Source organism: Pocillopora verrucosa, chromosome 11 (assembly GCF_036669915.1).
Source record: "Pocillopora verrucosa isolate sample1 chromosome 11, ASM3666991v2, whole genome shotgun sequence".
Lineage (NCBI taxonomy): Eukaryota > Metazoa > Cnidaria > Anthozoa > Scleractinia > Pocilloporidae > Pocillopora > Pocillopora verrucosa.
The window spans coordinates 14,795,488-14,823,440 of NC_089322.1; the positions used below are offsets into that span (position 1 = coordinate 14,795,488).

The following is a 27,953-nucleotide window of genomic DNA, read 5'->3' on the forward strand; positions in this document are numbered from 1 at the left end:
TGCTCAATAAATCTTTTTGTTTAGTGACGTTCCGTTACCGTTGCCGTCGTGGTTTCCTTAAAATCCCTACAATCATTTCGGTTGCTGTTCAGTAAGTCCTCAGAAACTTATTATTCCTATGCCGGTCATTCACAGTCTTAGAAAGAAAAATGAAATTTCATCCTTTTGTGTCAAATTACTGCATCTACATGTAAAGAAAAAAACACATATTTGCTTGACTCCGCCTTTCCACATCCACGCGTATCAAGAAATGCGGATCCAGTTTAGTTTTTCAACCTCAAAATGATAACTTCAAATTGCGTTTGGGTCTTTTACAATTTTCGATCATCATACCAGCGAATTCTTATTGCGCAGACAATTTCCCTAAAAAAAACAGCCGCAACACTTCAAGATTGGTCAGTTTTTTTTTTCAAGCTTTCTATTCTGTTGATTCTTCTCTCAAGTCAGGGAAATTCTTTTTCAATTATGGGAGAGAACCGCGACGAGTAACGCAGCGGAAATCCTGAAAAAAGTCACCCCGATAACTCAAGATAAAACAAAATATAGAGCATAAACAACAAATATATGTTGAATTCATCAAATTCTTTATTACACTTTATATAAACATCATCGATTGTAAAAAAAAATTCTCAAATTCAAATATTTACATTGCAGACCCTGCTATTGTGTCTGAAAAATCTTCGGTGATTGAAATAATTCCGAATAGATCCAGTTGTCTCGATATTTCGTGTATTATTTCCAGATAACAACGATATGAGGATCCAGTTCGACGATATCGTCCACTTCTTGATATGTCAGGCCTGAAATCAAGAACTCGTCAGTTGTAGAAGATGGGATATTTGAAATTCAGTTCCTACTTATCGTGCGTATATCGAGGTATGGATGCAGTTAAAAATTTGCAGAGCGCTCAAGAAGTTAGAGTAGCTCTGGGATGCGTCTCAAGCGACTCCTACGCTACTGTCGCGCTCTCCAATCTTTCTGCATGCATCCATCACTTGTTATACGAATTACACTACGCATGAACCCAATCTTAAACATCTAATAAGAAGGCATTCTTGTATTTCTCCTTATCATGAACCCAGCAATCATGTGTATTAAGATATGAATGCAAAAAGAGAACAAAAAAAAATAAACAAATATACAAAACAAACAACAAACACAAACTAAAAAAAAAAAAACTTTTCAGTACCTGTTTTACAGCATATTTCATCGTAACTGTGATTTCCATCCAACCATCTGTCAAATGATAAAAGTTGGCGCTAACTGAGTTATGTACATGACGGCGAAGGTTTCCTTACTCATCAAAACTCTTCTTTTTTTATTCATTGGAAATCATGCTGCGAAATGAACTATGCAGAGTTTGCTCTTGGTATTTGACCAAAATAAAACTTTTTCAGTCTTTTGATCGCCAACTTAACTTGTTCTGTTTTCCCTGATTTGCATTTCGCCGTTGTTTACTTAATCATTAGTGCATATCTGTTGAGGTGCACTGTTATTATAACTCACTTGGCTGTAAGTTTCAATCTGTTAGCATCTGAATCTCGATGTCTGCCTCTCATCCTGTGATGGCTTTTTGGTAATGCGGCAGTCTTGGGTGTTGTCAGTTGCACTGGGTATTTGTGGAGACGACGAATAATTCCAGTCACCATACCGAATTGTATCAACCGCCTACAAGACAAGATTGAATTTGGTTAACAATTTTTCAGAAGTTTAATTTGATTGTCTAGCGAAATCGTGCGAATGATAGTAGTCCTAATAAAGACTATTTTCAGTGACTGTGACAGAGTCTTTAGGACAACCTAAGTTGAAAAATTATTCATTACCTCTCATCAACGCGCAGATTACCAGGATTATATCTTGTGCACAGATCTCTCACGGTTGCCCCTGGACTGAGCCCGCAATACAGCATAAAGACATCACGGAATGAAGGTAGAGTTCGACCTATAAATATTATTGTAATATTGTTTGTCATTAATTAGATCCCCTTATCCCTTGTACCTAAAGGATGGTGCACTAGAGTAAAGCAAAGAGATACCACAAAAGGAACTGTCGGGATGAACCTAAAAAAAATACTTTAAGGAAGTAAGGAAGGGGAGGGGTAGTCTGTGATGGACTGGCATCCCATCTGAGGATGGGGGGGGGGGGGGGGGGAAGAGTAGCAATAGTCCTGGTCATTTTGTGCTCAGCGAGATGCAGTTCAGTCACTTGGGCTCTGGGCCCCCAATCGTCTTATAACTAGAGTCTCCTAGCTGCTTTTCTTGTAAAACTTTCCATTGGTGTTGATTTTAATAGAATAACATAACATTTATTACCCTTTTTTCCAACATAGTCAAGACATTCCTCTTGTAATCTCTTATCGTGAGTTAGCTGATTTATTTCTGGTGTTGGAATATACACATTGGAGTACTGAAATACAATTGGTATATATTTGATTTTAAAACGCTTTCCACCCTAACATTTATTTAGTATCAATATTCTCCACACTGTTCTCAATACATTTTCTATGGTAATGACAAGGAGAATTTGTGTGATAATCAGGAGCTTCTTAAATTGGTGATCATTTCCATTATTCTCATCACCTTCATACGTGATTTAAGGGTGATTTTGTGAGGAGAAATTAGATGCCAGTCACTCTTAGAAGTCAAAGGGTTGAATGAAGTTAGATCAAATATCACAGAAAAAAGACGAAATACTGGTAATGTCAGATTGTTGACTTAACGTGTTTCAGCACTAGTAAGAGTATTCCAAATTTTTTTGTGATAGAGTCTAGGTCCTTGGGATGCTACAGTGCTGTGCTAGAACACATTAATTGGCAGTAAACAAAATATGAAAATACTTGCCTGAAAAATAGGAATTAGCTTCACCACTTTATGCTGACTGTGAAATAAAAGAACAGTTGTGTCTTTAAGATTTTAACAAATTGCTCAGGTTACTATAAACCATGAGTTAATTATGGGTGATAAATATGAAAGTTTCTGTATTCTAATGAAACTCTGGCAAGAATTTGCTCATTCTTAGTTCAAATGGCATTAACCCTTTAACTCCCAGATCGAATTTGTACTTCTCCTTACTGTCAACCATACAATTCTATAATGTTAGTTCAGAGAATTTAGTATCAGATCAAGTAATTATCCCCAAATTGATATTTTTTTTATTCTCATCACTTATCTGGTTGATATTGTATTGATATTGTAAGGAGAAATTCTGTCTTGGTCACTCATGGGAGTTAAAGAGTTAAGAGAAAAATGAACCTAACTGATTCTGCCTGCCTTTCTAACACAAAATTTGACTGTCTATATATCAGAGACCCTTTTAATTGATTGCTCAAATTTATCTGAGATTGCACTTTGCTTTGATGGTGATTGGTCTAGAAAACTCATGCCACTTTCTCAACCAATCAGATACAAAACTAAGAGCAATCAAGACTTGGTTGCCCACATATCTCCGCGCTTAAATAGGCAGTTTGGTCAGTTTTACTTTGAGTTCTTATCCACTGTGCAAGATAAATTCCTTTCTTCCAATTAGCCCTGGTAGTTGCTTTAGTACTGATAGTGGTTTTATGACACGCAGCTGAAAAGGGCCCTATTGAAAGTTTAGCATCAAAATCAATTATATTCATTAAAAAAAAAATAAAATAAAGTTGTTCATACACCATGTCCTGAATGCACATTCGCACAAGACTGATCTCAACATCTGCTTCACCAGCAATTCTTTGGACATGATTGAAACCATCAATATATGGCAGAATCTAGGATAACAAAATATTTTAGTCAAACTGTTAGCAGCTAATAGAAACCTTGAATACAAATTTCCAGTAAAAAAAACTAAGTGTCATCGACACTCAGCAGTTAGTTGTTAAAGAAAAGGTGTCTGGAACAAAGTCCTACAGCGAGCATCGTTTGATGAAACATAAATTTCTCCCTACGTTTCACAGGGAAATACATGACAATCTAAAAAGGAGAATCTACAGGCCAGGGTGTAGTAGTCTGTGATAGATCACTTCCTGTTTTTTTTGTTTTGTTTTGTTCATGTATCCTCTCATTTAAGATAACTAAACTTCTTCTCCCTTCCCTATGAAATGTTGTAAGACAGTGTGAAGTATAAAGGAAAGATACCAAGATTATTGACCTGTTGTGTTGTAATATCCCACTCAGAAGATGTCAAAGCATCCTTATTACAAATGAACACTGGCACTTGATGATCCAACACTGAGTAAGATTCAGTGCTAGAGGCTACATTGCATTTCAGATGAATAGTGTTAGTCTCATCTAAAGGAAAAGAAGGAGAAAGAGTTGACAACAGAAAAAGGTTAAGTTTCACAACATAAAATGGAAGTTACCTCAAAACACAGGAAAATACTACAGTAAGAACCTAGAACTTTAAAATTTTCTGAGGAAGACTTTTCTAAACTAACCATTTGGCACCATATTTTAATGAAACCAGTGGACTTAATAAATAGACCATGCATTGTGATCTCCTGGGTTAATACACTGATTTTGGCTGGTGATAGTCTTTGGAAAATGTAAATAGGGGGTAAGTTTCTTAACCCTTTAACTCTCAAGATCCAATTGCCAGTTCTTCCCTCTAGCTGCTACACATCTCTTTGTAGGTTAGTTATGAGGATTTGACGCTTGATCAAGATAATAACTTCTACCAGATAAGTTTGGGTATTCTCATTACCAGTTTGCTAGATAATGTATGAATATTGTAAGGAGAAGTTACATAAAAATCACTTCTGGAAGTTACAGGGTTAAGAAATTGTGGTGCTGCGTCAGAGTATAACAGGGTAGTTTAGTATTATCAACTGAGTTGATAACGTAAATTGGCCACTGTAAACAGTTTCAAAGCTCTGACATTGCATTGCTCTAACAAAGGGCTAACACTTGAAATATCAGCTTTGAAACTCTTTACATTGGCCAATTTACATTATCAACTCTGTTGATAATATTTAATTGCTTTGAAAAATTGACTCCACTTGCTTATTTACTGGTATTCCAAATTGCACTCAAAATAATCTGATTTACTGACACAAATTCTTTGAAAGAGTGTACCTTTGATAGCAGTATTTGGCTCATTAAATCAGCAAAAATAATTTTACCTATTTGTATTGTACATTTTCCATTTTTATTGAGCTCGACAAAGATGTCTGAAAGTATGGATGGAAGAGAAGTTTTTGTTTCCTCTTGTGATATTAGTCCATACTCAAGCTGAAAGAAAACAACAAACATACAAATACAAATACACATTAAGACTTTATTAACCCTCCTTGAGGGGGATCTTCCTGATAAATTTACATCAAGAGATAAAGAATAATACAGTAGAAATTTACAATGAAGAAATGTAAAATGGTTTCCGTGTTTACAAAGCCTGATGTAAACACGCGGGAGGTTGGGAGAACACGAGATAAGTGTAGGAAACCACAACGCGAAGCGGAGTGGTTATCAGCTTATCGAGTGTTCTCCCAACCTCCCAAGTGTTTACATCAGGCTTTGTAAACACGGAAACCGTTTTACATTTCTTTTATAAAATAACTAATGAAAGAGGAACGAAAATCGTGTTTACATACGCTCATGTAAAATGGTTTTATGGCCAATCAGAGTGTGTGTACTATTTGAAATATTTTATAAAGTACAATATTAATATTAACTATTAGTACAATGATATTAGTTAAGGATAATAATGATTTAAACTAGCTATTTAAAAACTATGACAATAAATATTTCTTTAAATTAAACTTAAATAAGTTTACACTGGGACTAGACTGGATATTAGAAGGAACAGTGTTCCAAACTCTTGCTCCATGATGTATAAAGGATTGTTGTGCGAATGAGGTGCCGCATTTGGGTAGGCTTAAGCTGTCTGTTCCTAGTATTACATCTATGCACCTTAGAACGAATATGATAAGGCTTGGTCAAATACTGGGGAGCAAAGGTGTTCCTGATTTATACATCATTTTAGCCTCCATAATGTAAAGAAGGTCAGGTATGGAAAGAAGCAAACAGTTCAGTTCAGTTAATAGATGAATGGATTGAGGGAAACTGTAAAATTATCATAAAATATTTTTCTTCTCTCAACCCTTTAACCCCTAAGAGTGACTAGCAACTAATTTCTCTTCACAATATCACCCCTGAATCACGCATTAAGGTTGCAAGAATATAGAAAATAATCACCAACTAAAGACATTAAACAAATTCTCCTTTTCGCACCTTAGGACATATATGGAGATCAATAAGGAGAATATACATACTGATATTTATGTGTAAAGGGTTCATTACCTCAAGTGATGTCATATATCCTGCCAATTTCTTGACCACACCCTCAAAGCGAATTGTGTCAACAGTAGGGCGGAGAACAAAACATACATTGAAAACAAGGGCATTTCGGGAATACTTGGCATTTTCTATACTGATTGGACAACCAACAAACTTGTGATCAAGAGCATTCCTAAAAAAAAGGAAAAATAAAAAATTAATAAAAAATCTTGATTTTACAGTAGAAAAAGAATATCATGCCCTATCTAACTTCAACTAGATTTTAAGAGTCATGACATCTCAAGTATTCATTGACATTTAAGAGAAAATTGTTCTGGCAATAAAAAACAAGTATGAAGGAATTGTCCCGTAAAATAATTTAGAAAACTGTCTTTACAGCAGCTGTGATAACTGATGGGTGATATGTCTGGTACAGTATGTCCCCTCTTCCCCCCCCTCTCTCCTCACCGTTTTCGGATGAGCGAAAACTACCTGTAGAGTGAGTTACTAACTTACACTGTGATCAGTTTGCTCTGCAGCTCAGGTTTCGGGATTATGTACACAGCTACGCAATCAAACTCCTCCTTTGAGATGAATTCTTCTGGGACCTGAAAGTCGAGAAGATTAGGAATATTTGGGCTTTTCAAGCGACCGCAATCAGATCAGTTCAAGCCCGGCGAGTTAAGTGTCAAACATTTAACCTGGTAAACGATTTTAGGTCCTGCAATAGGATGGAATTCACAGAACAAGATACACTCTAGGTCTCCACTGCTATCCATGGGGGATCATATGATTTTAAAGTATTTCAGCTCCGTAAACTACAACGTTTTTTTCGGAGGCTGAAAAAGTCTCGCCGACAACCTCTTCCGCCATAGTTGTTTTTAGTTTTAGTAACCAGTCCCTACTCGTCTAAACAGTGAGCGCGAAACTTGAGCGAACATGGCAAATAAAATGGCGGCTCACTGTCTGCGCAAAGTACACGGGCTTTTTTATGTGGAAATTTAAGTGATTGTGAGGTTTTTCGAAACTTTTAGCTAGGTGACTATGTTTGGGCTATTTACGAAGCTTTCAGAATACGTTTGGGGAGCATCGGAGGATGAAAATGGCGACGCTTCCAAAACGGGAGCGCGGAATAAAACAGCTGATTACAACGGGAAGCTCAAAACAACTGAGCCGCAATTAAAGAAAGACCTCTTTGGTAAAGTGACCAGGCTGTATGATGGCTCTGGAGTGATAGATGAAGAGATTTATTTCACTTTTGATTGCATTATCGGTGGTGATCGACCAGAAGTTGGAATGGAAGTTCACGTCGAGGCGTCACGCGTGTCTGAAACTTCTGGCTGGAAAGCTACGCGTATGCAAGTTATGAAGGAATGGAATCTCGAGGACGCAAACAGCGCCTCTTCATCTTCTACAGAAACGTGTATTGGCGCAATAACAAAAATCTCTCATGATTCTGGGGTTGTAGATAATGAAATTCATTTCCCACTATCGTGTGTTAGATTTGGGTATACACCATTTCAAGGAGACATGGTGAAGTTGGACCTCGAGAAATCGTCAGATGGGCAAGACGAAGTCCAAGGGGTGATGCCACTCCGAGAGAAAAGTTTCAAAGGGACGGTAACATATGTGTCATCAGGGTTTGGTTACGTTGACGAAGAAGTCTTCTTTACAATTGGGGTTTGTCCACGGGGGTTCAGGCCTCGTCGAGGGGATGTTGTTAAAGTAACAGCCATTGAATCACATCAACGTAATGCTGCATGGAGAGCCATTAAGGTGGAACCAAGACGTGCAACTCCAATGGTGTCAAGGTATTTTCAATTTCGGTTTTTTTTCCAACCGAGTTTGAGGCCAGTACGGTAAATTATAGGCTCAGATTCATGGCCCAAGTGTGAAATGCAAAGGCCATAAATTGGAGTAGAAAAATCAAGGCTCCATAGCTTGCCATATGGATGGAGATGATGAAGTATTTATAGTAATATACATGTGTGTTTATTATGTCTTGAGGTTGAAAAATTTTAATTCTCTGCATACAATTTATATGATGTTAGTTTGGAGAATTTGGGATTGGATCAACCAATAATCCCTTAATTGATATTTTTCTTTATTCTCATCACTTGTCTGCTTGATATTATACTGATTGTGTAAGGAGAAATTCTCTCTAGGTCACCAGTAGGACTTAAAGGGTTAAGTAGCCGTTGTTACCTTTTACTGAGTCTGAGCCTGTTTGTATTGATCTCCACCTGTATTGAGCAGTGATTTACTGTAAAGCAGAATCACTTGACTAAAACTAAAAATAGTATTCAAATATAATAAATCCATGTTTGTCTCCCAAAATTGATGGTAGTAGTGTGTTTGAGAGAGTTTTTATACACTTAATGGTCAATTATGGCAAAAAAAGGCATTTTTAATTTTTTTTTTCGTAATACCCCTTTGCTGAGGAACCTGTAGTGGGCGACCACTTAACCCTTTACTCCCTAACATCAGTATGCAATTTCCCCAGACTGTTCTCTATACATTTCCTATGTTACCTATAAGGAGAATTTGTCCAACAATCAAGAGTGTCTTGGGTTCATGATTATTTCCTTAATTCTCATGACCTGAATGTTTGACTTAGGATTGGTATTGTTGGGAGAAATTAGAAACTTGCCACTCTTAGTGGCTTAACCCTTTAACTCCCAAGATCTCATTAGTAATTCTCCCTACTGTCTGTCATAAAATACGTATGATTTCAAATTGGAGAATTTAGTATTGGATCAACTTGTAGTCCCCTAATTGAGATTTCTTCTTTATTCTCCTCACTTGTCTGCTTGATTCTGTGTTGATATTGTAAGGAGAAGTTATGTCTTGGTTACTGATGGGAGTTAAAGGGTTAAGGCTTAATACAGGTTTGACTGTAATTTTGTGTTATCAACTGACTTGATAATATAAATTGACCTTCATGAAGTTTTTATGAAGCCGACATGTTGAGTGTTAGCTTTTTGTCAGCCTGAAGGGAAATTCAATCAAAAAATGCCTATAAATAAACTTTCAGTGGTCATAGGGTAAGAGAATGCTACAATTGGTGCTCAGAGAAATGATCCAAGTGGTTTTATCTTGGATTGTAGAATTTTTACTAATAATTATTTATTTTATCAACCAGTCCATCACCGCATAGTCAAATGTTTATGGGTAATAGGATGGCTGAGCTTTTAAGAGACAAAGAAGGTCTAACAATTTCAGATCAACTTGATTTTGGAAGTGTTATGGTTGGAGAGACAAAGTTGTTACATGTGTGGATAAGGTAAGAACTGTTGAACAGATGTCTTGAGTTTTAGACATTCACGAACTTCAATCCATGACTCAAATCATAGACATCCCCAAATTTTTGTATGACCAAAGTTGCCATCTTCAAGGAAGTCTGGAGACATGCCTTTTGAGAAGATTATTAACCTTTACATTCCCAAGATCTCATTTCTAAGTATTCCTTACTGTCTGCTGTGCAATTCTTCAGATGTTTGTCTGGAGAATTTGGTATTGTGTCCACTAACAATCCCCCACTAGATATTTCTCTTTATTCCTATCACTTGTCTGCTTGATATTCAAGGCTTTCAATAATAGTGGGTTAGTGCCTGTCTGCTGCCATTGATAAAACCTTTTGATGCCGTCTGTTTAGCCTGCAAGCATTCTCCTTTGTTTGGGTTTCACCTTACAGCCCCTGTTCAGTTTTCTAAGAAATTTGCCTCCTTTATTCATTTATCTTGGAATCTTAATTTACCTATTAATTTATCTATTTTTCTTTTGTAACAGCAACAAGGGAGATAAAGTACAGACATTTCAGTCCTGTTCATCAATCAGAGATGATCCTCAGTTTTCTGTTCAATTGGCAGACAAAATTTGTTGCGAATCAGATGATAATGGCAGTCATCAGCAGAACAGATCTTTGTCCATCGATGAGATGTTACTTCAAAGTTCTTTGTTGGCACCAGGCATGGAAATTCATCCTCAGCAGGCCAAGCAAGTTATTGTTGAGCTCAGGGCAAAGTAAGAGGATGTTTGTTTACTCACAATAATTAATCAAATAAGTATATTTTTCATTCTATGGTATTTTGAGCTGTTTTAAGGAATATGTTTTGATAGAATGAAGCCTGTAATTTTGTTTATCAGGGGTGAACAAATGTCAAAGATTGTATACAGGGAAGGGATAGTGTGGCACCCCCCCCCTCCTGTTAGCCCAGGGTGGGTTTGTCTGTAATAAGTAGATTATACTGTCTTAGCTTCTTTTTTTCTTTTGTCAGAACCTTGGGAAGAGTGAATCACCTTTTTGTGTTCAACTTTCATGGCTTTGAGATTGGGAGATATGTTGCCTGTAATGTGCAAGACCCTAATCAAGATGTGCTGAAACCATCCACTCCTTATCAGAGGTCTCACCAGAGAACTAAAGAGGCGTGGAAGAAGGTAGCCAACAGTAGCACTGGAGAAGAGTGGATTATACCAGGAGAAAAACCAATCAGGTACAATTGTTGCCTTCTTAAATAAGCCCCACGTCTATTGCTGCTTCATTTACCCTTGTTGTTACTTTTAAGGAAAAACAAAATATTCTTGCCCAAGAAGCTATTACAGTACAATATTCCCAGAGACATAAGGAGATGCTTACTTGATGGTGAAGACCTGAGTTCTACTGTGACGGCATTAAGAGAGGTATAAGATTCTTTGATATATGTCATCACAAATCCTTTTACTCTTTTTGAATGTTTTACACCTTAACAACAGTATGCATATTCTCCATACTGCTCTCAATACATTTGTTTAGATGTTGACATGGAGAATTTGTTTAACAATCAAGAGCTTCTTTAGTTGGGGATTAGTTCTGTTATTCTTGTGACTTTTTTGTTTGATTCAGGGGTGATATTGTAAGGAGAGAAATTAGATACTACACTTCTGAAAGGTCAAGAAATTAAGGCTCTTAAAAGCTACTCTATGCAGTCCATCTCCAAATTTTGCCAATCCATTTGACAGTTATAAAGGGGGTAGGTTTCCAAAGAAACTGTGGTGCTGTGTCGGTGGGAGAGTAAAGCAGGATAATTTACTATTAATTATCAACTAAGTTGATAATGTAAATTGGCCACTGTAAAGAGTTTCAAAGCTGACATTTCGAGTGTCAGGGTGAATGACAGCTTGACAGCTAGCCTGGTCACTTAAATGGTTTGTCCTTTTTTTTTTTTTCTTGTGGCAGCCAGTTAATTTGAAGAACTATGCTGCAAGGTTTTCAACACTTCTTTATGCTGAGGAGCTTCAAATGGAAATAGACATGAGGGAATTTGATATGGAAGGGGTAAGATAACCACTTGGACTATAATGCTGGTGAAGAGGAAGTGAAGTGTTTAAGGAGAAGAACAATGATATATTGTCTTGTCTTCTGCTTAGGTGAACATGAATGTATGTGGTGAATTTCTCAGTCTCAATGTACCAGGGTTGGCTGAGGGCAGACCCTCCCTTCTGATTGGTGACAAGATTTTAGCATCTCTTACAGGTAGACATATTTGTGATGCATTTGGCATTCTACAAAGTTTATTTATTAACTTGCTACTTTAAAGGAAGCCTTATGAAATACAGGAGGAGAAGTAAGTTGTGATGTTGTAACATGGTTAGGAGGTACATCTGTATTAGTTGGGGTGAAATGGTTTTGGTCACTTTCTGCAACAGAGACTGGGTAAGGCTCTAAAAAGAATTCAACTCACTCTTCTGATCAAATCATTATTTTTCTTATTTGACTAATGCCAATGACAAGTAATTACTGGATGGGGACAATGCAAAAATGCTAAAAGTAAATTCACGAATTGTTTTATAATTATACATTTTAAACAATCTGCAAAAGAAGACACTTCTCTCTGAGTTTGCCAAAGTTTGAGAACAGTACACAGACAAGGGGCTTGGAAACTAGGTAGACTTTAAACTCAACAAGATAACCCAATATCTGCTGTAGATATTGGATTACCGTGTCAACTTAACTGGCTATTGTATGGCTGTAAGTATAATGGAAAATAATTACAGTTCCTCTTCATGCCAGGTGTTTCATCAGAGTCTCCAAAATATGAAGGATATATTCATGAGGTATTTTTTTGTGTATTTTGATTTGATAACTGAGTGTACATGTATTGTTTGCACTCAAAATCATGTTCTTCCGTTTATATTGATGTTGATGTTTTTATTGTTATTAAACAAGCTATGCTATGTACCCACACTTAATATACAGGTTCATAAGGATGAAATTCTGGTTAAGTTTAATGAGGATTTCCACAACAGATTTGCCATGCAGAAGTGTGATGTGATGTTCTATTTTAATAGGTCAGCAATTTTTTTTCTTTGTTGAAATATAACATATTTACTCCTTATACCCTTATATCAGTATGCATATTCTCCATACTGTTCTCTATACATTTCCTAAGGTACTGACAAGGAGAATTTGTTGAACAATCAAGAGCTTCTTTAGTTTGTGATCTTTTCCTTTGTTCCCATGACCTTGTTGTTTGATTTAGCAGTGATACTGTAAGGAGGAATTAGATATTAATCACTCTCAGGGAATAAGGGTTAGTGGAACCCATTCCTATTGATATCTGTTGGGAGTTCGGGAAATACAACGTGAAAAATAAGAGCCAGCGTGCTTTTTGCTTTTCTAAGGACTACTCTGAGAAGAGCTCACCGTGCAGTGGAATTTGCCGTATCTCTGGGTGAACAAGGTATTTTCTTGATAAATTAGAACGAAAAATACTTGTCTGTTTCTTTCCAGGCCTTTCGAATTTAGAAATTTCATGCGTGTATTAATTATAAGTTAGAATGCGGGGTGCAACTACGTCCTTCATACGGAATGCTACAAATGTAGTATCCCCGAGCGGTAGAGCTGAGTAACGAAATGTATTTGACAGGTATGCGGTCAACAACGTGGGCTTAAGCGCGCCAGGTTTAAAACTCAACGAAATTTGCGGAAAATAGGGACTGGCATGTAAAACTGAGACATTTTGTCGTCGTTGAAGGATTTTTTCTATTTTCAGTGTTTTGAAGGTGACAATTATTGAGGTTTGAAGATATTTATGGGGTATACAAAGTTTATGGAGGTGGTTCTGTAAAAGTGAAGCGTCAAGGGAAACAGCGTCTAGAAGCAGCAGAACGGAAAATCAAACGTGCAAACGACTCAAAATCCGTTTTCCGCGCCGAAGCCTCGCGCAAGCGCAGACGTTATTCAGCTCTGCCTTCCCAGGCAGGGTTCCTCCTTCTCGTCTTCCCTCAGGTTTCTGTGGCATTCTCAACACAGACCCGTTTAAACTCCTGAGTGCAGAGAGGAACTGTGAAAGTGGTGTCTTATCCAAGAACACAGTAGAATTGACCCAATGAAGATTCAAAGCCGGACCTTGGGACCTGATCCTGGTTTTTGGAAACTTTGTTGATACTAATCCTGGGTTTACAGTGTTTAAACCTACTTTTTGTTCCTGTGTTTTAATCTGGATTAGTGTCGCTCACCAATATTCTAGAATGCAATAAATCTGCTGTTTCATATTTCTTTTTAATCATTTTTGAAGTTCAATTTCTGTCTTTTTCTTCTTTGACACAGTATTATTTCCAAGGAATTTGTCACCAAAGTTGCCAGTTTTGACTCTAACATTGCCCATCTCGTCACCAAAAGGACGGAACACTGACATTGAGAAAGGTATTTTTGAGCCCCAACGACAACTGATTTGATTCACCTAAGGCCGTCAGTTGCTTATCAGAAGTTACATCTTATTCTTCCGGGTACATGAGTGAACCTGTGTTTCTTTTTGATACTGCAGTTGCAGTAGACTCTCTCTAAGAGCTGCCAATCAGAGAAGGCAGCCGACCGAAACCGCACGCTACTTTAACCTTTATTTACAAAAATGCTGTTCAAACATCGTATTCTTATTGAAATACTTTTGATTTAATTTCCACAGCGGCCGTTTTCTTTTTTTTTAAGTGTAATTGAATGCATGATTTACCAATAACAATTTTATAGTTTTTGAATCGATTCCCTGGGACACTTTAACCGTTTAAACCCTAAGAGTGACAAGCATATAATTTCTCCCTATAATATCACTTCTGAATCAAACATTAAGCTCATGAGAATGAAGGAAATGATTACCAACAAAAGAAGCTTTTGATCAGTAAACAGAAACTCCTTGTCAGCACCTTAGGAACTTTTTAAAGAACAGTATGAAGAATATACATAGTGACTTTAGGTTGTAAAGGGTTAAATGGAAATTTCCCGGTCGTGCGTGTAATCTTACGAAACAATTTTGAGTCCTACAGTTTAGTATCTGTCTTCTTCTTTAAACTTATTTACATCTAATACTTATTTTCAAGCAGATTCACTAACAAGAACACAAAGTGAGTCTGCGAAGGAACTTAAACCGGCTGATTTCCTGTACAATCCTTCCCTTAATGAGCGTCAGATAGCAGCAGTTAGTCGTATTGTAAGTGGCCAGTGTCGTCCCACGCCATACCTACTGTTTGGACCTCCTGGCACCGGGAAAACGATTACAGTTGTGGAGGCCATCCTTCAGGTATAACCAAGGTTTAATTGTATTATTAGGGGAAATTTTTCGAGGTCTAATTCCATGATATATTCGTCCTTATCGTCTCAGACGTCTAAAAAAGGAGAGGAAAAAAAGGAAAGGAAGATAAAAGAAAACTTTCGGGACTTTAAGGTTGATTAAAAAAGTGAAACACTTTCCAGAAGATAACGAAAACTTGACTGTCGTTACGACTTAATCATCATGATCGAGTTTATGGTAGTCAGCGGTCATTGTCAAAAATGCAGTGTCAGGTGGAGCGAACACAGCGGTCAAACGTCGGGCATGCGCAAGGGGCTCAATTTTGGCCGCCCACGCGCTAATTTCCAGCTTAAATTTCAAAGGAAAACATTGAGAAACAACAGCTGTCTCGCCAAATAAGGGAAAGACAATTGAAACTTGATACAAGTTTTGTGGTTGTTTGCAACTTGAGGGAAACAGCCTGAGAGCACGACCTAGTTTTAATAGCAAGGGCAACCAACAACGTTCGCACACGCGCAGACGTTTGACCGCTGTATTTAGCTGGCATCTTTGAGATCCTCCAGAAGTGTTGAGATCATCCAAGTGTTGATAACATCGTATGTCAGTGCGGTACGGTGTTCAACTGTAATTTATTTTTCTGTCTTCTGTTTTTTGTTCAGATTTTTCACAGAATCCCCTCCAGCCGCGTCCTAGCGTGTGCTCCGTCAAACAGTGCTTCTGATTTGATTGTAAGTAGCAAATTTGAAGCAAATTTCCGCTGTTGTCTCGGTTCTCTTATTACAACTTTTCTTTGATCTTAAATGTTTATCTATACACTCAGTTATTAAATTCCTCACGAATACGCTGACTTCACGAAAGTGCCAAAAATGAGATTTTAACACAAAAACATTACTGCTAATCTACAACTTTAAGACACTAACTAAACCTCCTTTCCATGGGTGAGCTTTCTCACCTTATAAAACTATGGAGAAGTAACCACCTAGAATAGCTGAGTGATAAAGAGATTCTAAAGCCAATGTTTCGAGCGGTAGCTCTTCGCTCTGACGAAGGGTTAACGCTCCGAACGCCAGCTTTAGAAACTCTTTACGGTGGCCAATTTACAATATCAACTCAGTTGATAAAACCAAATTACTTTGTTACACTCCCCACTGACGCAGCACCACAGTTTTTTTTAGAAACTTATCCCCGTTATGATTTTGTGTTGTTACTGTTACAGGGTAGGCTGTTCTAGGGGATTACGCCGCTATAGTATCAGCTTTTATCTTACAAATAGTTTGTTCGCAAAGGAGGAGCAACTTGTTTGTTTAGAGATACCCTCATTGTCACACCTTCCACTCCCAAGATTAAACCATAAATTCTCTGCACTGTCTCTCATACATACTTTTGATCGGTGTTTTGGAAATTTGGCGCTAAATCACACAATATCCTTTGATGATATATATATTTTTTTCTCATCACCTCCTGCTTTAAAATGTGTCGTAAATGTGAGTAGAAATTCCTTCCTAATTATTCTCGGTACTTAAGGGTTAACATGTGTTCAAGTTGATTTCTGTTATTTGCGTTGTAAGGCCGAACGCCTTCATATGAGTGGTTACATCCAAGCGGGAGACATGGTACGCCTAAATGCGGCCCAGAGAGTGCAGAATATCCCAGAAAGCATCAGTCCGTACTGTATTGACACAGATCAGTTGGAAATGGCGTCACGCTATCGTATTATAGTCAGCACATGCAGCACAGCTGGTCAGCTTTATTCCTTAGGATTGCGGCCTGGCCACATAACTCATGTATTCATTGATGAGGTTTGTAGGATTGATATGCGAGCCGTCTGAGTGTGTCTGTTTTTCGTGAGGTGAAGCTTTTATTCCTCTTTGTAGAGAGCAAACTTTCGATTTCTTTCTGGCTGATTTTATGCTGTCTTTCCTGGTTCAGACGTCGTTACGTTTAAGACCTCGATAAGATTCAGACGTTGTTACGTTAACGGCTTCGTGAAATTAAAGACGTCGTTGAGTCAATGGCAGCTTTCATCCATACTGTTTTCTGAATTTATCACAAATTTTAACAAGCGTCGGTCAAAGAAAGATTCTGAGTCCCCATGAGGAATCGAACCTCAGACCTTCGTATTCCGCGCTCCGATGCTCTACCACTGAGCCACAGAGACTCTACGATGAGCGAGGTCTATAACTAAGTTCATATGACACACGTCCTACATACTGCTTGGATCAGCAATGTCGTTAACGTTATGAAATCGTTGTTGTTTCTCCAGGCAGGGCAAGCTACCGAACCAGAGTGTCTTGTTGCTCTTGGTCTGGCTGCAGGAGAAGATGGTCAGGTTTGTTGTAAAATCAGTTCAAGTTAGAAAGGATTTCAACTTCTAGGGGAAGGTTTCAATAGAGAAGGGAAGAGGCAACTTATCAGGCGAAAATAAGGAATGTGTGAATTGGGTCCCAGAAAAACAAAAGTCTATTGATCTTCAGGGTCTTGGAGCGTAAAAAGAGAAGGAATTAAATCCTCCGCCACCCCTCCACCCTCAGTTGGAGTACAAGTCTCTTAAAAGCCCTTCCCCGGTTATTTTATCTTTCTATTTTATCTTTCGTCGGCAGCCATTTATACTCATTGCTGGATGCTAAGATCAGGTTTGTGAAAGCAGACACGCAAAGGAGGGTTCAAAATATGAGTTTGATGATGTAGCAACGCGAAAAAGAGGCAGAGGTACACCAAAAAGGAAATAAGGTTCGCTACAGATGGAGACGATCAAATCGTATCGCAAACAGCAAAGTGTGCCTCCTTTACCCTTGTTTTAATAGTCCGTTGATTCAGATCTCAGAAAAAAAAGCCAATTTTTTTAAAAATTCTAGATTATTTTGGCCGGTGATCCTTTCCAACTCGGCCCAGTTCTCCAATCTCGTGTGGCAGCCGCATACGGACTGAACATCTCTCTACTGGAGCGTTTAATGAACAGACCACTGTACTGCCGAGACGAAGACAAGTTTGTGGACCACGGATGCTATGATCCTCTTTTAGTGACAAAACTTGTGAATAATTACCGATCACACCCTGCTGTGCTGAAACTGCCCTCGGCGGTGTTTTATCATGATGAGCTACAGCCATGTGCTGATGTGAGCATGAGGGAAAGTTTGAATCACTGGGAAAAGTTGCCACGCAAAGGATTTCCGGTGCTCTTTCATGGGCTCAAGGTAAGCAGAGTGTTTATCAAGTTTTGAGTTCTTGAAACAAGGACGAAAATTTGCGATCCAATTATTAAGACCTGTTAAAATGTGTGGGAAACAAAATAAATCCTTGAAAAAAAAAAAAAGTAAGGGGAAAATTGCAAGATAAGATTTGGCTACCTTGGCCAAGACATGATCTTATTGCGATGAGAGAATTTTCTATGTAAAGGCAAGCTCTCCAAAACCGCGTTACTTTGTTGGGATCATGTATCACTCATATTCGGGTGTCTAAAAATTAAAAAAGTAATGGCCAAGAAAAGATCTTGAAGAAGTTTTGCATACGAACTTGCGAACCCTGGTTAAAGTTTATTTTGTTAGCTCTCGCAGTTACACATAGAACTTTTGTGCGATAAACATCTGGGATCAATATCAGTATCTGGGCAACTGCTCACTTACCCCTCCCCTAACCCAACATTAACCCTAACTTGTTATCAGTTGACTGTTGTTGAGTTAGGGGAGGGGTAGGTGGGCTGTTGCCCAGATACTGATATTGATCCAACATCCTTACAAAAAAAAATAGAATTTGAACCATTGGTGCCGTTTTGAAATGCCCGTTTCAGAACAGATACGAGAGAAAAATTACGAACTAGTTAAGCGATGCACATGCTATCTGATGTTTTTCATAACTATAAAAGTTAAGAAAAGATTTGAAGTGCTAAGGATTAGCTATACCGAGAGCATCTTGTTAGTTTGCCAACAAATTTTTTAAAATTTTTATCAACTGTTTTGCCTATGAATTTTTTTAAGGGGGAAGATCTTCGTGAGGGCAACAGTCCATCATGGTTCAACCCTGTGGAAGCAGTTCAAGTTGTGAAATATTTACAGTCTCTAAGGTCCGACAACAACTTCCCTCTTAAACTCACAGATATTGGTGTAATCACACCTTACAGAAAACAGGTTCGTGCGGTGAAGCCCTAAATCTATTCCTGAGTGAGTGAGATCACCACAAGGGAAGTTACAGGGAAACATTGTGTAAAGAGATCCTGCAATATGCCTCGTTAGAATTAAGTGAAGGACGGCGAGCGTGAGTGTACTTGCAAATGTTGCGGATAATGTGAGGATTAGCAGTGCCGAAATGCTGAAAGCATCTTGAATAGAGATGGGGTCAGCTTGCCCAACAATTTTTATGCTACATGTATCAACGAGTGTTCCTTGTTAGATATCGGTATTAGCATTTATTTTTTAAGCTCGATCCACACAAGTCTTTATTTTATGTGACTTTTCTTTATCGTGCCATTAAGGTTGAAAAGCTTCGTCTCTTGCTCGATCGCTTGGGATTAGGTGAAGTAAAAGTTGGATCCGTAGAGGAATTTCAGGGACAGGAAAGGCTCGCCATCGTCATTTCAACGGTACGACGCAAGAGCTACTCTCTTCCAAAACTCATTTTTAGCATAAATGGCTGAAGTTGTTACTAAAATCTTTTTAACTAATAAGTTCTAAAACTGTTAGTTTTCTTCTCGTTTCCTAGCCACTGTAAATCAATAGTAACGCTGGGTGCCAAGTTGTTCTCAAGGGAGTGATGCGTCCAACTTCAGTGAAGCCAGATTATTTCTGCCTCCAAAGAAAGTCAAACCATTAGCTTCTCACCGTCGCTAAGTCCTTTCACTCCCAGAAATAACCAATAAATCCGGTTTTTATTCTGGTGTGGTGCCATATGGAGAGGGGCAAATAAACGTAAATGGAGAAAAATGAACTTCACGTTAACAGCAGAGAACGGTCTTATGTGATCCTGATCGACTATGATTGGTTGCAGGTTCGCTCTAACGAGTCAATGGTCGGTGTTGATGTACGTCACAGCGTCGGCTTTCTGAGTAATCCCAAGAGGTTTAACGTGGCTATCACCCGTGCCCAGGCTCTGCTTGTTGTTGTTGGAAATCCTTATGTACTTTGCCAGGTTAGAAGTGTCTGTGAGAATCTAATAAACTTTTGGTTAAAGTTCAGGCTTTGTTGTTTTTGCCGCCATTTGTAACTAACTCCCTTTATTCAATACAAGACTGAATTGCTTGCAATACTCCACTGAAAATTCCTCTGAATGTATCCTAACGCGAGTTAATGTTTATTAAGGTATTTCTGTCATGTAACACCGGGATTCATTTTGGTTTGCAGGATCCTTACTGGTGCTGCCTTATTCAGTACTGTGTCATGAATGATGCTTATGTTGGTTGTGATCTACCATCCCTTGAACAACAATTTCTAACGGTGACCAGTTTTCTTAGCCTTAAACATGTTGAGAAATACATAGAATTTTCACTAGTTTTATCACCTAGATCCTCGTTGAGGTCTGGTTAACTCTTTTAAAATTCAAACGATTTCTGAATATAGCTGCATGTAATCATCGTTAGTGTGACTTTTGTTAAAAAATCCATTTACGAAAAAAGAGGCCAGATTCCAAACTCCGTAGAAAAAATGTATTAAACTTGTTGAATGAATTCCAAATAAAGGAGTTACAAATTTACGCGAACGAAAGCTCTAAAACAACTAAAACTCCGCGAAAATAAACTGAAAGTACGTGAAAAATGCCCACGTCAGTTTTCAATTGTCAAGGTTAGAGTTCGTTGACGTGATTGGCTAATTTTGTGTTCACGCGCGGTGCGCGTGAATGCAAAAGGAATACGAAGCGGGGAGAGGAAGAGATTTTCTACAACTTTGTTCACCATTTTCGTCACCTTTTATGCGTTAAAGAAAACTTGGCTGCTCCTTTTTTTAAGCATTTTGTGAATCTTTTGACTTTCGTGAGAGTTTTGAGCTGTTATAAACTTTTTCAACTGATGCCTCTCGGGACATGATTTTAATATTTCTTGTACTTATGTAAGGTGACATTGCTCGTGTATTTCGTGACAGGAGGAATTCCACGCCGCCGCAAAGCTACTCAACAGAACGTTGGCAGCAAATGAGAAATCGCCGGAAAATGCAAATAGTGCCAGGCCACAAGAGCTTATGCAAAGCAGTTTATCAGAGAAAGAAACCAATGTAACAATGCTTCAGTGTTCTGACGCTTTTGCAAACTGCGCAAACAACCAAGCCAATAGTATGAAGGAAAAAGGGGAAGATTCTTCAGACTTTCTTAGCACTTCGTTTAGTCGAGAATCTACGAAACAACCTCACAACGCTTGTGGTACGTCTCCACTTCAACGTACAAATCAGACGCCCTCTAAAGAGAATAATTCTACAAAATCGGCTCATGATGAAGCTGGTCTATATATGAGGCCAGTAGGAGTGGAACACGAGGTGCATACCAATACAGGAATGGCACCAGAATTTTTGACCAAGGAGCAAGATTTGGAGGATGACCTTGAAGAATTTGTGCTTCAACCCCGAAATAACAAACAATAATCTAAAAAAGGCCGAATACTTTTGAACTTCCTCCTTGACAATAAAAAGATTATTTTAAAGAACAGCATTTCTTTGTAATTATTTCTGTTGCTGTTTTTTCCATCGGAACGGGAACTTGGCCCGCTAGATTTTAAGTCAACCACAAAAAAAGCTAAAGAAGGAACATTTTAATACCGATTGCGGAGGCTGTGCGTAGAAAAAGGGCAGAATTGGGTCTTCACGTAGGAAGACACAATAAATTAATTTTTTTTCACACTTTGTCCTGATTTTAAGAACAACCCTTAGATTGAGACCTTGTTGTAGATTTAAAAGTGATAGAAGAAAGTGATAGTCATTTGTTGCAAAAGGTAGGTTTCCTCAGTTGAAATTTCTAGTCGATGCTACCCTGTTTTCTTCGCTACAGTTTACATATCCATCACTTTCAGTGTTCGTCGAATCATCGTCGATCTGAATTTCAATCTTCTTTGAGACTATCTTATTGTCATTTTCAATCATACTCAATTCCCTTTTGTCGAGATCTTAAGCTTCATCTTCAGTTTTCTCTGAATCCATCTTGGTCTCAGTTGCAGTCATCTTAAGGCCTGTCTCGACGGCATTTTCAGTCGTCGTCGAATTATCACTGGCCTCATTTTCAAGCATCTTATTTTCAGTCGTCTCCGAGCCCATATGGACATCCTTATAATCTGTCGTCGAATCGTCTGTGGTCTCGTTTTCGATCGCACGAGGGTCCATCTTGTTGTCATTTTCAGTTTTCAAGTCCGTTATGACGCAAATTTCAGGTGTCGAGTCATTGGTCTCATTTTCAGTCGTCATTGAAACCATCTTCGTGACATTTTCAGTTGTCTCCAGGCTCGATTCGACATCATTTTCAGTCACCCTTAAATCCTCAATATTATTTTCCGCTGTCTTCGAGTCAATGTTGGTGTCATCTTCAACCGTCGCTGAGGCTGACTCGGCATCATGTTCAGTTATCGTCGAATCATTCCTGCTTTCATTTTCAGATGTTTCCAATCCCGTATTGATGTCATTTTCAGGGGTTGTAGTCTGTGAGACTGTCATGTTGTCATTTTCAGTCGTTTGCAAGCCCGTCTCGACGGCATCATCAGTTGTCTTCGAGTCATCCTTGATCTCATTTTCAGTTCTGGTCGAGTCCATGTTGGTGTCCATGTTGGTGTCATCTTCAACCGTCGCCAAGGCTGACTCGGCATCATGTTCAGTTATCGTCGAATCATTCCTGCTTTCATTTTCAGATGTTTCCAATCCCGTATCGATGTCATTTTTAGGGGTTGTAGTCTGTGAGACTGTCATGTTGTCATTTTCAGCGGTTTGCAAGCCCGTCTCGACGGCATCATCAGTTGTCTTCGAGTCATCCTTGATCTCATTTTCAGTTCTTGTCGAATCCATGTTGGTGTCCATGTTGGTGTCATCTTCAACCGTCGCCAAGGCTGACTCGGCATCATGTTCAGTTATCGTCGAATCATTCATGCTTTCATTTTCAGATGTTTCCAATCCCGTATCGATGTCATTTTCAGGGGTTGTAGTCTGTGATACTGTCATGTTGTCATTTTCAGCGGTTTGCAAGCCCGTCTCGACGGCATCATCAGTTGTCTTCGAGTCATCCTTGATCTCATTTTCAGTTCTGGTCGTATCCATGTTGGTGTCCATGTTGGTGTCATCTTCAACCGTCGCCAAGGTTGACTCGGCATCTTGTTCAGTTATCGTCGAATCATTCATGCTTTCATTTTCAGATGTTTCCAATCCCGTATCGATGTCATTTTCAGGGGTTGTAGTCTGTGAGACTGTCATGTTGTCATTTTCAGCCGTTTGCAAGCCCGTCTCGACGGCATCATCAGTTGTCTTCGAGTCATCCTTGATCTCATTTTCAGTTCTGGTCGAATCCATGTTGGTGTCCATGTTGGTGTCATCTTCAACCGTCGCCAAGGCTGACTCGGCATCTTGTTCAGTTATCGTCGAATCATTCCTGCTTTCATTTTCAGATGTTTCCAATCCCGTATCGATGTCATTTTCAGGGGTTGTAGTCTGTGAGACTGTCATGTTGTCATTTTCAGCCGTTTGCAAGCCCGTCTCGACGGCATCATCAGTTGTCTTCGAGTCATCCTTGATCTCATTTTCAGTTCTAGTCGAATCCATGTTGGTGTCCATGTTGGTGTCATCTTCAACCGTCGCCAAGGCTGACTCGGCATCTTGTTCAGTTATCGTTGAATCATTCATGCTTTCATTTTCAGATGTTTCCAATCCCGTATCGATGTCATTTTCAGGGGTTGTAGTCTGTGATACTGTCATGTTGTCATTTTCAGCGGTTTGCAAGCCCGTCTCGACGGCATCATCAGTTGTCTTCGAGTCATCCTTGATCTCGTTTTCAGTTCTGGTCGAGTCCATGTCGGTGTCCATGTTGGTGTCATCTTCAACCGTCGCCAAGGCTGACCCGGTATCATGTTCAGTTATCGTTGAATCATTCATGCTTTCATTTTCAGATGTTTCCAATCCCGTATCGATGTCATTTTTAGGGGTTGTAGTCTGTGAGACTGTCATGTTTTCATTTTCAGCCGTTTGCAAGCCCGTCTCGACGGCATCATCAGTTGTCTTCGAATCATCCTTGATCTCATTTTCAGTTCTGATCGAATCCACCTTGTTGTAGTTTTCAGTTGTCTTTATGAGTGACTTGGAGTCCATTACGTTATCATTTTCATTTGTCATTGAGTCCTTCCTTATTTCAGCCACCATTGTCTTCGAGCTAGCCTTAAGGTTCTTTCGATGTTCCATTTCTCGATGCAACTGTCGCGCCATTTCCACATTCGTATCGATTTTAGTCGGCTTCAAGGCAATTTTAAAGTCATTTTCAGTTGTCCTCGAGGTTCCTTGTTTGGAACAACACAAGCAACTCGCTTCTTCAACCTCTTCCTCTTCGATTCCCATTGTTGTATGCATCTCTTTGATGAGTGCTCGCCGAAGTCTTTCCTCGCTGGTCATTTTCCTGGGAGCGTTCCTACAAATATCGAACGCACACCATCAAAGATGTTAGGTGAACAATCTGATCAAAGGAAAATGTTCAGTCATTTTTACTGTTTTGTTTTGCTCTTAGGTAATATTACTGTCTGTTATTATTGGTTTGGAGCTCGGAACGCGGATACCGTAGCTCCTGAGAAAGAGCATATGGTATCTAATCAACCCTGTTACTCCCAAGATTCCTTGCTGTCTGCCGTGCAATTCTTATGATGATAGTTCAGAGAATTGGTATTGGATCAGCTGATAACCCCCTTAGCTTTTTCTTCATTGTTATCACTTGTCTACTCGATATTGTATTGATATTTTGTGGGAGAAATTTTGTTTTAGTCAGTGGGAATGAAATGGTTCTGGTCCTAACGCCATGACAGCCATTATCCATTTTTTTATTGTCTGCACAGCGACATGAAAATTGAATTACGTACTGTCAACTTTCCAAAGAAATATGATACCAAGATGAGTCCATTTTTTGGTTAAAATAATTTTTTTTATAAGCTTTTAAATGTTTTGAAACATATCGGGTGGTTGATGATAAACGCTCTTGCATCAATGAGTGAGATTTCTGTTTACTTATACCGCACAGACACTAAATCCTAAGTTGTGATTGATATTTGTAAACTACCTACCCCCATAAGCAAACAGCTACAACATTTATCAGCACAACACAGCCTGCAATGCTCGCTATCAGAACTCCAATGTTTGATTTGTTTTCTCTCCATTTGGTCGGTTTCTTTGATTTTTCTTCAGAAGGTTTTTGTATTTCTTGTATTGGATCCTTTGATCTCAGTGCTGGAATGACGGAAGAAAAGGGAATTTCATTGCGTAGGGTGTGTTCGGCATTTTGTAATAGCGACACATTTTGTAACAACAGTTGTGGCTTTTTGTAATAAGTTACGCATTTTGTAATACATGTACGCATGGCAGTATTTTTTAATAACGGCGTGCTACGCATTTGTAATAGAGGCTGCCGTATTTTGCTATAATCGTCGGTCTACGCAATTTGTAACAGTATCCTGCAGCAAATTAAGTTTTTTTCTCGAGTCTTGCAAAAAAGTATTGTCCTACAGATTGGGTATTTGCAGTTTTCCTCCTCTGAATAATGATTTGTCAAGCATCAATTTTAGAGCCTTAAAGAAGATAAGGTTACATTACTTAAACAGCTACTTCAACTCGATGATAAGTTCCAGGAAACATTTCCGCAGCGATATCTCGGAAGAACAAGAAGCAATATTCGACGATAATCGTTTGCATTACTTTTGGACATTACTATAAGTTTTTGCGAAAAAATTGAGATTATTACAATTTGCGTCAATACGTTACAACTGAATTGAGCAGACCGACGATTATTACAAAATGCTGTTGCGTTTATTACAGATTATGTAACAAAATACGTAGCTCATTCTCATTGCAAAACGCTGAAACACCTTTTAAAAAATTGGCAAATTATTACAAAATGCCACCACCGTCATCACAAATTGCGTAGGTTGTTACAAATGCGTCGTCATTAGAAAATGCCGCACAACAAGGTGTCTGTATAAGCCTTTCAAACCTGAATTTGTTTAACCCTTTAACTCCTATGAGTGACCAAGACAGAATTTCTCCTTACAATACCGATACAATATCAACCAGATAAGTGATGAGAATAAAGAAAAAAATATATTTGAGAATAATTAGTTGATCCAATACTAAATCTCTGAAGTAACATCATGAGAATTGTGTGGTTGACAGTAAGGAGAATGACAAAATTTGATCTGGGAGTTAAAGGATGGTAGAGGGGAGAGCGGGTGATTTTTTCTCGTTGTGTTTGAATGCTTTTAAACTACATGATGTTTTGATGATTGCCTTAAGAATGAGTTGTATGCGTTACGGCAAGGGCTACGTCATTGTCTTGAGTGTGGGTAGGAAGAAGTGAGATCAATATCAGTATCTGGGCATCTGCCCACCTACCCCTCCCCTAACCCAACAAAAGTTAGTTGATAACAAGTTAGGGTGAATGTTGGGTTAGGGGAGGGGTAAGTGGGCAGTTGCCCAGATACTGATATTGATCCAAGAAGTGTTGATGGGTGGGAAAAGAAGAGAAATATAGAAAAATTCCCATTTTTCTCAAGATGGCGGATTTTCCCACGCGCAGCAGAAACCGTGCTCCCCTTACGCTTTAAGATGTGCAGGGATACTTCCGTTGGAAAAAAATATGACTTTACTAGTGGCTGACTTGTTCGTTACATCAGATTTACTTACGAAGGCACTTTTTAGTTGGGTGTCTTTTAAAACCTTCCCTACAGGAGCAATAGTACTGAGCCGGTGCCGGCAACCATTTGGTGAGGTATATTTGGTAACAGACTTCAAGTTGGTCGTCACAATCAACTTCAAAATATCGGCAAGCATCCATTCCTACGTGGATGATATCATTGGTTAGAAATAATGGATTATAACTTAATATTTATTGATGAATGTCGTTCTTACGGCAGCTGAGCCTCAGATACACAGGCCTACCTTTCACCCGTACATTTTGATACTCAAAAGTCTTCCTAAGCTTTGAAATCTGAACTGTTACTCTTCTGTTATTTGTGTCTGCTACAGTGAAATTGAATCGTGCCACTATTTTTCCAGTATGAAAATTTCCCGGTGGAACCTCGACCAACACAGTTTTCCCAATAGTGAGCTCGCTCCATTTTGGTATTTTATCCAAGTAGATCGTATTTACAAGTGACGGGAACTTGAATGTGGCTGAATCTCTTCTGGAGTCCGATTTGAAATGTACTTCCCCCATCGCAGAAACGAGGCTGTAACCCACGATTTGACCTCGTTCCCATGTTGGCGGCGTCTTGTCATGGAATAAACCAAACGCAGAAACAATCTTGGAGTTGTTAACTGTAAGCAAATGTTTATGGGTTGGGTTCGGTTACTATGTAGATTTCTTTCTTTTTTATGTATCTTGTAACGGGGAAAGTCAGTGCAGCAATCCCTAGTTATAACTCCGAGAAGTAAATTCAACTCACCTCAGTATTTCATACCTCTTACTTACCTCGTTTTCTCGGTCCGCACAGCAAGTTACGGACCGAGTTTCTTTGCTCGGATTTATGGCCCGCGCTTCGTGCTTGGGCCATGAAACCCAGCTGGAAAAGGAGGATCTGTGCCTTGGAAATTAGGTCAGTAAGATATTTGTTGTATCTCTGGGTTCAAGTAGAGGGGAAGGATTTCAATTAAACAAACTTTTGAGTTTAGCAAGCCTCACAGTGAAATAAGGCCCGCTTGATTCACCAGTCATAGCGTACCTTCTAACTGAGAGATAAAATGAAGTATGTTATCTACTGAGACAACAGAAATTTGTCAGCAAGAATGTGTGATCTTGATGTAACGCAACTACTCTTCACTACTAAGCAAAGAATTTATGACGGCCAGAAGAGAGACGAACTAGTCAAATCTATGGAGGGAAAAGCCAAACAAGATCGAGCACGCGCTTTGTTTGAAGGAAACCTCGACGCGAAGTCAAGAATGAAACCTTCAATTTTCGCTCTCATTTGATAATCAATTGATGTCACAATGAGTAGAGCAACATATTCAACTTACATGGT

General features: G+C 38.8%; 3 protein-coding genes across 5 annotated transcripts; 1 reads left to right on the forward strand and 2 right to left on the reverse strand.

Moving 5' to 3' along the window:
- Positions 1-641: 641 nt before the first annotated feature.
- On the reverse strand, positions 642-7,112 carry LOC131794535 (GATOR1 complex protein NPRL2-like). The gene is made up of 12 exons (XM_059112052.2): positions 6,953-7,112; positions 6,768-6,859; positions 6,276-6,444; positions 5,099-5,207; positions 4,129-4,268; positions 3,651-3,748; positions 2,841-2,877; positions 2,313-2,406; positions 1,824-1,941; positions 1,507-1,668; positions 1,190-1,236; positions 642-800 (listed from the first exon to the last, which is right to left on the reverse strand). The coding sequence occupies exons 1-12, from the start codon at positions 7,028-7,030 to the stop codon at positions 733-735; spliced, it is 1,212 nt and encodes a 403-aa protein (XP_058968035.2). The 5' UTR covers positions 7,031-7,112; the 3' UTR covers positions 642-732.
- A 91-nt stretch (positions 7,113-7,203) lies between these two features.
- LOC131794534 (RNA helicase Mov10l1) lies at positions 7,204-21,463 on the forward strand. 3 transcript variants are annotated; one of them, XM_059112050.2, is made up of 21 exons: positions 7,204-8,062; positions 9,394-9,534; positions 10,041-10,274; positions 10,529-10,744; positions 10,817-10,931; positions 11,467-11,565; positions 11,658-11,763; positions 12,301-12,344; positions 12,487-12,578; positions 12,912-12,970; positions 13,840-13,935; positions 14,604-14,803; positions 15,454-15,522; positions 16,363-16,593; positions 17,058-17,123; positions 17,650-17,988; positions 18,769-18,918; positions 19,263-19,370; positions 19,775-19,915; positions 20,128-20,220; positions 20,863-21,459. In XM_059112050.2, exons 1-21 carry the CDS (start codon positions 7,296-7,298, stop codon positions 21,352-21,354), a joined length of 3,858 nt encoding a protein of 1,285 aa, XP_058968033.2. In that variant the 5' UTR covers positions 7,204-7,295; the 3' UTR covers positions 21,355-21,459. The 3 variants fall into 3 exon arrangements, with proteins under 3 accessions (XP_058968033.2, XP_058968034.2, XP_066030553.1); XM_059112051.2 differs by having other exon boundaries at positions 14,607-14,803; XM_066174456.1 differs by lacking the exon at positions 19,263-19,370 and having other exon boundaries at positions 20,863-21,463.
- Positions 21,464-21,873: 410 nt separating this feature from the next.
- LOC136284208 (serine-rich adhesin for platelets-like) lies at positions 21,874-27,646 on the reverse strand. The gene is made up of 4 exons (XM_066174053.1): positions 27,592-27,646; positions 26,872-27,249; positions 25,005-25,167; positions 21,874-24,361 (listed from the first exon to the last, which is right to left on the reverse strand). The coding sequence occupies exons 1-4, from the start codon at positions 27,644-27,646 to the stop codon at positions 21,874-21,876; spliced, it is 3,084 nt and encodes a 1,027-aa protein (XP_066030150.1).
- Between the last annotated feature and the right edge of the window lie 307 nt (positions 27,647-27,953).